The sequence below is a fragment of the Sarcophilus harrisii genome, chromosome 2 (assembly GCF_902635505.1).
Source record: "Sarcophilus harrisii chromosome 2, mSarHar1.11, whole genome shotgun sequence".
Taxonomy (NCBI): Eukaryota; Metazoa; Chordata; class Mammalia; order Dasyuromorphia; family Dasyuridae; genus Sarcophilus; species Sarcophilus harrisii.
The window spans coordinates 634,042,601-634,054,612 of NC_045427.1; the positions used below are offsets into that span (position 1 = coordinate 634,042,601).

Here is a 12,012-nt window from a genome sequence, read left to right on the forward strand (position 1 = left end):
ATATTCTAAATTTATGATAACTAAAAATGCCTCCTTTGAAACCCTTTATTCACTAGGAGAAAATAATAACCGCAATAATAATTTCATATAGAAAATTACACAAAAGTTCAACAACCCATTTAAAGCTTCTTTTCCATTCATTCATTTTTAAAAAAGCAAACAACCTACTTTGTGGAGAAGTTGTAAAGGCAAATAGAAAGTCTCAGCAAAGGCCAGGAGAGACAAAGGTTTAGAATTGAGTTCTCTCCTCCTCAGGGCAGATATTTATAGCGATTTCACCATTATTCCATATCAGAATGACAGTAGCTAATTTATACAGTATTGTCAGAGGAATAAAATGTTCCACTTAAATCAATTTCCTTCCTTTTAAGCTCCAAAGCTAATTTTTAAAAACCTCATTGGACAAATCTTTTAAAAATACATTTCACATTTTGTTGCCATTGGGGACAGGGACAGGACACAAGATTTCCTTGATGTATAATGAAGGAACTTCCACCATTAATGCAAGTCATTACTTTAGTTATCATTCACAGTCCTGGGGCAGTTTAGAGTGCTCAGAAAGCATATAACCTGTGTGTTTCAAATGGATCATGTTTGAGGGCTTCCTGGTTTTAAGATTTGTTCACTATCTGTTCTGTCTTAGGAAAATAATTCCCTTTATATCACTGAAAATAGCACATGATGGGAACAAGAAGCAGCATGGTATGCTAATCAGAGGACTGACCCTGGAATTGGAGGATCTTTAATTTCTAATAACAAAATCATGATTAATGTATTCTTCAGACATGGCAGAGAAAATCCTGGATTCATGTGCTGTGAAGCACAAACTGGGCAGTGTGTAGAGTGTTGGATTTAAAGTCAGGAAGATTTGAGTTCAAATTTGCCCTCAGAAACTTCCTCACTGTGTGACTTTGAGCAAATCACTTAAATGCTCCCTGCCTCAGTTTCCTCATTTGTGAAATATGGGTAACACCAGCGGTGACTTCTTAGGTTTTTTTCTGAGGATCAAATGGGATAACATATGTAAAGCATTTTGTGGACCATTTTGGAGTACCATATAAATGAGATTATTATTATATGTTATAGAAATAGTCCTAAGGATAAAGACTAGCTTAGCCACTGTTGAAAAGATCTATTCAATAGGAAAGAGGGTCATCAAGTAATAGACTTTTTAGGGCATTGCAATCCATAAAGATTTTACCAAGATATGAAAGAGCTACGATTTTAATAATAATAATAATAACAGTGAGAGTTACACTTACAGAGTATTTCAGGTTTTGCAAGTGCTTTGCCTACATTATCTCATTTAATCCTCAACAACTCTGGATGGTGAATGTTATTGTTATCCCCATTTTACAGAGGAGAAAATGGAGACAGAGAAAGTTAAATAACTTATAATAATGAAGGTAGTATCCAGGTGGATGAATTCATGGACCTCTGAAGTAGCAACTTAGAATCTCATAAAATCACTCTGATTTTTACTACATATAGGAAGATAACAAAACTATGATCAGTCTAGTGCAGCTCTTGATGACACAAATCAAGTTTCTTTAGCTCTCTCCCTATCGAGTCATTAAAGGACTTTTTTCTCTTTAGATTTAGACACTACTAGGTGGCACAGTGAGGCGGTGGGTGGCTCAATGGATAGAACACAGGATTTAAAGTCAGGAAAACCTAAGTACAGATTCAGCCTTAGATATATCCTTGCTGTGTGATCCTGGGCAACTCATTGAACTTCTGACTGCCCGATGAAAGGATCTGTTGTAAGGAAATGACAGACCACTCTACAATCTTTGCCAAGAAAACCCCACATTCAGTGTTGGTGTGCTAACAAATCAGAGACAACTGAGCAATAGGTGGCATAGTAGAGGGATGGCTAGGCCTGTAATTAGGAAGAGCCGAGTTAGAATCTGTTCTTAGACACTTATTAGTTGTGTAAACCTGGGTGAGCACTTAACCTCTGCCTGCTTCAGTTTCCTCAACTGTAAAAGGGAACTAATAATCAAGTCCATTTCCTAAAACTGTAGTGAGGATCATTTGAGGTATTTGTAAAGCACAATGCCAGGCACTTTTCTTCTGTCTACTGACCCACAGATTCTTGCTTTGAGACCTGACAAAAGTATGATGCAAATGATACAGGATAAATTACAAGACTGTTTTCTTTTTACATAGAAAAGTTCAATCTGCTTCCCAGAAAGACAGAGAGAGCGAGAGTGAGAGAGAATGAGAGAAAATTGACAAAAACAATAAAAAAAACTAAATGGAACATAAAGTGAAAAGGCATATAAACAGCACTCAAAATTTTTTTACTTACTAGAAAGATAGAATAAGACAGAAGTAAAGGGACAGAGATCTTTACTAGTGAGGTCTCAGAGTTGGCTTAATATGGGAAAAACTACCAGTAAAATTGACCTGACCAATAACAAACTGCTGAGGTTTCTTTTTTACTAAGTGCCCAGATCCACAACCTGAAGGAAAGCAGAAAGTGGAGGCTCAGATACAAGATCAAACTGATCTCTCTATTGGCGGAAAAGTCTTCAGGTGGATATGAAAATAGAATATAAGGGGCCAATCATCTTCAGGAGCCTGTGAGATGTCTATGTTGCCCAGGGAAAAGCTGAGGCCTTAGCCACCATTAAGAAGGGGGGAGGAAGCCAAAAAAAAAAAAAAAGTCATGAAATGATTGACCAGAGAAGAGTTGCCTTCATCTCAAGTTCCTCACAGGTGAGCAGCTGCTATGCTACCACAATGGAGACCAGATCTGCATTTTCCTAAGTTTTCAGTGGCCTCTGATGCTGCTTTTCCTGAGCCTCCTTGGAAAAGGTGAGCTGTCCCTTCTTCAGTCTCCCAGAGACTGGGTTTCCTTTGCCAGAATCATTGCATGTGATTACAGTCATGGACACCTGTCCTATTTCCTGTGCCTGACCTTGAGCTCTGCCAGGAAGAGAATAGAACTGGTTTGTATATATCTTAATGTCTCCTGGTACTTCGTATATGACAATTAATTTAGATATGGTAGTTAATAAATGTTCAATGTAGTGAGTAAAGAGAATTACTATTAATGTGATATACCACCCAAAGAAAGAAATGAAAGTCCTGGTGTGAAAAAATAATGAAATGATAGGAGTGGAAAAACAAAGGCTATTTAAGCAGAATGTCAATTTTCAAGGGAAAAGCTTTGGGCTGAATTCAGTGAAAAACACTGAAGAGGGACAAGCTGATACCTGCACACCCTAAAAGGCAAAGGCAAACTGCTTTTGTGTCCTTCCATGGCCAGAGTCAATGCCCAGTGCCGGCCAGCAGCTCCTACAAGTCCAGTGTGATCTGCCTGTTCCTTTGTAACAAGGGGAAAATCCCCCTCGCCTTCAGCTAAGTAATCAGTGACTGGGAGATCGTTAAAAGTGATATCAAGACTAATATAGAAATGTTTGAAATGATTACACATGCATAACCCATATCAGATTGCTTTCTTGGGGAGGGGAAAGGAAGGGAGGGAGGGAGAAGAAATTTGAAGCACAAAATCTTACAAAAATGAATGTTGGAAACTATGTGTATTTGGAAAAATAAAATAATATTGAGGAAAAAAAGATTGGTGTCAAGAGAAAGAGAAATACTTTGAATACAATTATAGGATCGGGTGGGTCACAGTTGAAGACCAGAGGTCAACAGAAACTTCTTCCTCAAGCTAGATCACATCAATTTTGTATTCCTTCCCCTTGCTCCTGAGATCCCCTGGATGGAGAGAGGCAGGGAGAGCTCAGGGAGTAACCAGATCTCTTTTTCCCCTACCGTTTCAAAGTGATTAAGCATAAAAGAACTGTGGAGAGCTCCTACCATAAGCCTTGTTAGAGACGACTTCCTCTTCCAGCTAGAGTGAACATAGGCTTTTATGAGATTAAGGTTTCCTCATTCATGAAATAGCTCCTAGCAGAGTAGTTGGATACTCAAATGAGAGAGTGCCTGCACAGTGCTTTGCAAACTTTAAAGCATTAGATACAATTGCTATCTGGTATTCTTCAGTAATGATCCACATAATACTACAGTAATTAATAACGATTCATCATTGAAAGTGTTATAAAGATTTACAAAGCGATTTCCTCACAGCAGCCCCCTGAGGCAGACAGTTCCGATATTGTTGTGCTCATTTTTTGGCTGAAGAAACTGAGGGCCAGAGAGTGTCAGATCCATGATTATACTGACTCTTCTGGTTGTGCCTGAGAAAACCAGGGTCTGTTTGATCATTTCCTCTCTTTCTTTTAAAAAGCTTTTTATTTTCAAAATACATGCAAAGATAGTTTTAAACACTTACCCTAGCAAAACCTTGTGTCCCCAATTTTTTCTCCCTCCCTCCCTTTCTCCCACTCTTCCCCTAGATGGCAAGGAATCCAGTATATGTCCAACATGTGCAATTCTTCTATATATATTTCCACAATTATCAGGCTGCACGAGAGAAATGTTTGATCATTTTCTCCAGCCGGCAAAGGAAGATGGCATTTTTTAGAGGAGGGAGGGGAAGAAAATCAGGTGCAGAACTTTGCCTCAATTCTTATACTAGTGGCTTGACTTCTATAGTGTACACACTGATTAAGCACTTGCTGTGTACACACAGTCCATCCTGTCTCCACCTTTCAGGTACTGGGGCACAGACCAGGTCAGTTCCATGTTACTTACCTAAAAGTTGGGATGCCTTGGGGTGCATTTCAGGAGACTCATTTTTGAACTTTACCAGAGGTGGATGTTTCTTTGGCACCTGCCCGGGCTTTTCAGCTGGCGCCCTCCGGACATCCACCTTCTTCTTCTTTGTGGCTCTCACTGGCTCGGCTAACATCCTCACTTCTCTGGGGAAGGCGGTGAGCACCTGGATGGCTCCTGTTTTAATCTTGGCTTCTAATCCTTCTCTTGTACCAAATTCATCTGTTTGGGAAATTTTATAAAGTGGTAGCACGTGGAGTTGCTCATCTTTGGGAATCACACCCACTGATCGATTATCTTCTTTTGTCAGAGTACAGACCTGCAGAGAGAATCACAGAGAGAGCTGTCAAAGCCAAGAGCTTCCGAGGTACCTGGAGGACCTCCATTTTGCCTTAGGGGCTCTGAATCATTCTTCAGATCCTCACACTACAAGTCAACTTGGAATACCAGGGATACTTTTAGCACATTTCCCTGTTTCCAAACACTGATTTCTATTGAAGTACAATACTGAGGGGCATCTGGGTGGCACAGAGATTAGAGCACCAGCTCTAAAGTCAGGAGGACCTGAGTTCAAATCTGGCCTCAGACACTTAACACTTCCTGGCTGTGTGACCCTGGGCAAGTCACTTAAACCCAATTGCGTCAGGCAAAAAAGAAAAAAAAGTACCATACTGCTCAACATGCAAGGAACTACACTAAATGCTGGGAATAAAAAAAAAGCAAAACACAATCCTTGTCCTCAAAAACTCACAATCTAGCAAGGTGAAAAACATGGAAACAATCATCAACAGACAATACGTGTTACTGGAATATAAAGAAAGACAAATTAAAAAAATAACAAAACAAAAACACCACTGGGTTTCTTTTGAAGAGCCCATAGTCTAATAAGAGTAGGGGGAGGAGGGAGTATAGGGTAATCTTGTGCAAATAGCTATACACAAACAGATACATGCCAGACAAATCCAGGATAATCTCAGAAGGAGTCACTAATATTAAAGGAGGACTGGAACTTTTTGCCATGACTTTGCTTCCAATGTTCACAGAGGAACAAGGGTAAAAATGGAGGTTTCTCAGACACTGAGTTAAAAGAGAATGCATTTTATTTAACCCAAGTGGTCCTTTCAGATACCAGCTTCAGCTAACATTAATGGGAAGAGACAGGGCTAAAACTGCCAAGGAATCCTTAAATGACCATGTTTGGCGGTAAAGCAGAGGAAGCCTGCTGGTTACCCTGTGATACCAGAGGCTGACTAGAATACAGAAGAGATGGTCTTGGGCTTAATTTTCTGGCAGAGCTGACACATCCACAGATTTTCCTTCTTTAATGTTCAGGCCAAATGAACACTTTTAGCTAAAACATTAATTTCAAAGTAAATATAAAATCAGCATCAATCAAGTAATCTGGGTTCCAACTCTCCACATGAAACCTCTGCTTCCCTTCCTGACTCCACTCCAGGCCTCACTAAATGCCTTTCCCCCAAACTTGGAGGCCTGACAGGCCCTCTCGCCTCTCCTGGCTCTAGGCCAATAATTGCTTTCCAATCTGGAACCATTTCAAAATGGAGGCTTGAAATACCCATCTCCAGTGGCTTCTTGACCTTATTCTCTGCCCCATTCCTACTGGGACTTGCTCATGTTTTTGAAAGAGTATTTTCCTCAAGAGGAAGCTCAACTTAGAGACAGAAGGCCAGTGAGGGAAAGAGGAGGACTAGAGTTCTAATTTCACCTCTGTGACCACAGACAAGCTAATCTCTTGGTGTTCCTGGACAGTTTTGGAAGAGTTTGAATTACACACTGGTCGTGCAACTGCAACTGGAAGGGGTTGTTACCCCACAAAGGTAATGAAAGTCCAGACAAAGAGCTGTAACAGTTAACTCATCGTAAAAATGTCTCATAATCTCCCATGCTCCCCTTAGGATCAGCCAATTTGTCTCACTGAAGACTTATAGATAAATGCTGAGAACAGTAAAGGGAATTTTTTTGCCTTTTGTCTTCATCAGAGAGATTGAGACTAGGTTTCTTTTATCTATCTATCTATCTATTTATTTATTTAAAATTAAATAACTTTTTATTGACAGAACCCATGCCAGGGTAATTTTTTACAACATTATCCCTTGCACTCACTTCTGTTCCAATTTTTCCCCTCCCTCCCTTCACCCTCTCCCCCAGATGGCAAGCAGTCCTATACATGTTAAATAGATTACAGTAGATCTTGGATACAATATATGTGTGCAGAACCGAACAGTTTTCTTGTTGCTCAAGGAGAATTGGATTTAGAAGGTATAAATAACCTGGGAAGAAGAACAAAAATGCAAGCAGTTTACATTCATTTCCTAGTGTTCTTTCTTTGGGTGTAGCTGCTTCTGTCCATCCTTGATCAATTGAAACTAAGTTAGATCTTGTTTTTGTTGAAGAAATCTACTTCCATCAGAATACATCCTCATACAGTATCGCTTTTGAGGTATAGAATGATTTCCTGGTTCTGCTCATTTCGCTCAGCATCAGTTCATGTAAGTCTCTCCAGGCCTTTCTGAAATCATCCTTCTGGTTATTTCTTACAGAACAATAATATTCCATAACCTTCATATTCCACAATTTACTCAACCATTCTCCAATTGATGGGCTTCCATTCATTTTCCAGCTTCTGGCCACTACAAACAGGGCTGCCACAAACATTTTGGTACATACAGGCCCTTTCCCTTTTTTAGTATCTCTCTGGGATATAAGCCCAGTAGAGACACTGCTGGATCAAAGGGGATGCACAGTTTGATAACTTTTTGGGCATAGTTCCAAACTGCTCTCCAGAATGGCTGGATGTATTCACAATTCCACCAACAATGTATCAGTGTCCCTGTTTTCCCACATCCCCTCCAACATTCCGCATTATCTTTCCCTGCCATTCTGGCCAATCTGACAGGTGTATAGTGGTATCTCAGAGTTATCTTAATTTGCATTTCTCTGATCAATAGTGATTTGGAACACTCTTTCATATGAGTAATAATAGTTTTAATTTCATCATCTGAAAATTGTCTGTTCATATCCTTTGACCATTTATCAATTGGAGAATGACTTGATTTCTTATAAATTAGAGTCACTTCTCTATATATTTTGGAAATGAGGCCTTTATCAGAACCTTTGACTGTAAAAATGTTTTCCCAGTTTATTGTTTCCCTTCTAATCTTGCCTGCACTAGTTTTGTTTGTACAAAAACTTTTCAATTTGATATAATCAAAATTTTCAATTTTGTAGTCAATAGTGATCTCTAGTTCTTCTTTGGTCATAAATTCCTTCCTCTTCCACAGGTCTGAGAAGTAAACTATCCTATGTTCTTCCAATTTATTTATGATCTCATTCTCTATGCCTAGATCATGAACCCATTTTGACCTTATCTTGGTGTACGGTGTTAAGTGTGGGTCAATGCCTAGTTTCTGCCATACTAATTTCCAATTTTCCCAGCGATTTTTGTCAAATAATGCATTCTTATCCCCAAAACTGGGGTCTTTGGGTTTGTCAAACACTAGATAATTAAGGTTATTGGCTGTTTTGTCCTTTGAACCTAACCTATTCCATTGATCAACTGAGACTTAGCTTTCTTAAGAGACCAAATGAGAAGGAGCTATTCTCTGTATCAGGGGTCCTCAAACTATGGCCTGCGGGCCAGATGCAGCAGCTGAGGATGTTTATCCCCCTCACCCAGGGCTATGAAGTTTCTTTATTTAAAGGCCCACAAAACATAGTTTTTGTTTTTACTGTAGTCCAGACTTCCAACAGTCTGAGGGACAGTGAACTGGTCCCCTATTTAAAAAGTTTGAGGACCCACTGCTCTATATCTTCAGGGGAGGACACCACTTTCCTAAACCAGAGGCTGGCTGGGTTCTGTCATTAGAGGAACACACAATGAGGTGATGGCTGTGGGAAGTGTGTGTAGCAACAGCCCAACCTTTGCTGAAGCACAGGTTCTGTTACAAGTTGATTAGCCTTGGAATCAGAAATTCAATGCTCCTAAGAGGTGATCAGCAGTCAGGAAAGGGCAATGTTACAAGAAGCCTCTAAGAAGAAGAAAATGATTACACTGCTGCTCTGTGCTCTGGTCAGACACACCTGGAAGGTTGACTTTAGCTTTTAGCATATTTTGGTTTGAAAACCGAGGAGCCTGAAGAGTATCCAGAAGGGAGCAACTTGAATGGTGAAACACTACAGACCCAGGTGTGGGTCCTAGAAATGATCAACCTGGAGAAGGCGGCGCCCAGGGGAGCTATCTTCAAGTATGTGAAGGGCTATCATGTGAAAAAGGTTTGTGCTGCTTGGACCCTAGAGAGCAGGACCAGAATCCACAAAGGCAAGTGGCAAAGAAGCAAATTTAGACTGGATGAGAACAACTATTTAATTATTCAAAAGTTGGAGGTAGAGTCAAGATGGCAGAGTGCAGGCAGCAAAGCAGCTGAACTCTCCTAACAATCCTTCAAACAACTCTAAAATAACTGCTCAAACCAAACCTTAGAGTGGCAGAATCAACAAAAATCAGTGAGATATTTTTCCAGCACAAGACAATTTAGGCAATTGGCACTAAAAACTTGCAGATCCCAAGTGGTAGCTCGGAAAATAGGAATAAGACTGAAGCTTGGGACAATGCCTATTCATCCCCAGTTGAGTAGGACTCAATTTTAACATAAAGTTTAAAGTCAAGAACAGACCAGGAAAATGAGCAAACAACAAAATAAGTACGTGACCATAAAAAACTACTAAGGTGGCTGGGAAGACCAACACATGATCTCAGAAAAACTCAACAATATGAAAACAGTTACAAACAAAGCCTCAAATAAAAATGCTAACTGGACTGACAAAAATTCCTGTAAGAGTTAAAGAAAGAGATAAAAATGATAGGGGAAAAATTGGGGAAGAGAAATGAGAGTGATAAAAGAAAATTCTGAAAAGAGAATTAACAATTTGGTAAAAGAGATACACAAAAAAATAACACTTAAATAAAAAACAGAATTGGTCTGCTGTAAAAGAGGTACAGAAATTAATGGAAGAACTCCTGAAAAGTCAAAAAAGAGGTACAAAAATAATTCTTCACAAATTAGAATTGAACAAGTGGAATCTGATATATCATGAGGCTAACATGAAAAATCAAGACGCAATCAAAGAAAGTCAAAAGAAGAAAATAGGAAATATCTTTTAGGAAAAGCAACCTGAAGAACAGCTTGAGGAGAGATCATTTCAGAATTATTGAATTACCCGAAAGCTGTGATAAAAAAAAGCACTAGACGATCACATTGCAAGAAATTATAAAGGAAAACAACCCCAATATTATAGATCAAGAGGGCAAAACAGAAACAGAAAGAATTTAATATTATCTCCTAGAGATTCCAAGGTTTTTACTCAAAAATATTATAGTTAAATTCCAGAGCTCTCACATGGAGAAAAAAATATTGTAAGTAAAGTACATAGAAAGAAACCATTCAGATATTGTAGAGCCACATTAAAGGACTGGAGGGCTTAGAATATTTATATTCCAGAAGACAAAGGAGCTATTTTTAAAACCAAGAATAACTTACCCCCCCCCCCAAATTGAGTATAATCCTTCAGGGGAAAAATGGATATTTAATGAAAGAAAGAACTTTCAAACATCCCTGCAAAAAAGATCAGAGTTGAGTAGAAAATTTTGACATTGAAACACAAAACTCAAGAGAAGCATAAAAAAGGCAGAGATGAAAAAAGGAACTAAATAATTTTAAACTGTTTCCATTCCAATATGGGCATTCCATGTTTAAAGGGAGTTAGGAAGGAGTCTACATAGATAAAAGGTGTGAATGTGAGTTAATTATGTTGGAATGATTTTCACAAAAATAAAGGGGTGAGTAAGAGAGATGGATTGGGAGAATGGAGGGAAGGAGAGATTTTCTCATATAAAAGAGGGGGCACAAGGAAAAGCTTTTTTAGTGGAGGGGGAAATGGAAGGTGGTAGTAGTGGGCAATGCTTGAATCTCACTCTCATCAGAATTGGTTCCAAGAAGGAAGAACATATATACTTATTCAGCTTCTCTAGAAATATTTCTTATCCAATAGGAAAAAGGAGAGGAAATGGCTAAGAGATCTCTTGGTCATATTAAAAAAGAGGGCAGAATTAAGGGAGATGGTGAACAGAAGCAAAACAGATTTTTGAGGAAGAACAGGATAAAAAGAAGACAAACAAAAAAGTAAGATGGAAGGAAATACAAATTAGTCTTAACTGTGAATGGCAATAGGAAGAGCTCACTCATAAAATGGAAGCAGCAGAATGGATCAGAAACCAGAATCCAACAATATGTTGTTGTTTAGAAGAGATACACTAGAAAAAGAAACACATAAAGAGAGTTAAAATAAAGGACTGGAGCAGAATCTATTATGCTTTAGCTGCAATTTTTAAAAAGGCAAAGGTAGTGATCATGATCTCAGACAAATCAAAAATCAAAAGCAGAACTACTGAAAAGAGATAATCAGAGAAACTACATTTTGCTAAAAGGTATCATAGACAAGGAAGTAATATCAAAATTTTTTACAGCAAGTTTCTATGTAAAGGCTTTATTTCTCAAACATATAGGGAAGTGAGTCAAATTTATAAAAACAAAAGACATTTCTCAATTAATAAATGGTCAAAGTATATGAAAAGGCAGTTTTCAGAAGGAGAAATCAAAACTATAGTTATATGAAAAAAATGCTTTAAATCATTATTAGAGAAATGCAAATTAAAGAGACTCAGATACTGAGAATGATAAATGCTAGAGGGAATGAAAGAACATAAAAACACAAATAAACTATTGGTGAAGTAGTGAACTGGTGGAGAATAATTTGGAACTATACCCTTAAGAGACAAATGATGATCCAGCAGTGTTTATTACTGAGTCTGTATCCCAAAGAGATCATAAAAGAGGGAAAAGGACCCATAGGTGCAAAAATGTTTATAGCAGCCCTTTTTAATAATAATCATAGCTTTTTATTTTTCAAAATATTTGCAGAGATAATTTTCAACATTCACCCTTGCAAAATCTTGTGTTCCAAATTTTTCTCCCTGTTTCTCTCCCCATTTCCCCTCTCCCCTAGACGGCAAGTAATCCAATATAGGTTAATAAACATGTACAATTTTTCTAAACATGTTTCCATATTATAAACTAACGAACTAATTCCACTAATGAACTCTGAGTGCAAATTAATGTATAATTTTCCTTTTCTTTTTGTTGTATGGCTAATGTGGAAATATGTCTTGCATGATTTCACATGTATAACTGATATATTTTTTGCTTGTCTTGTCAGTGGGTGGAGAAAGGGTAAGAGAGAATT

At 38.3% G+C, this 12,012-nt stretch overlaps 1 protein-coding gene across 1 annotated transcript in view; it reads right to left on the reverse strand.

The window, feature by feature from the left end:
• The window catches only part of TET1 (tet methylcytosine dioxygenase 1), a 177,393-nt gene that overhangs the window by 5,751 nt on the left and 159,630 nt on the right, over positions 1–12,012 (reverse strand). Inside the window, exon 10 of the mRNA XM_031956868.1 lies at positions 4,672–5,011. Coding sequence (XP_031812728.1) covers positions 4,672–5,011 — 340 coding nt within the window. The remainder of the gene's footprint in view (positions 1–4,671; positions 5,012–12,012) is intronic.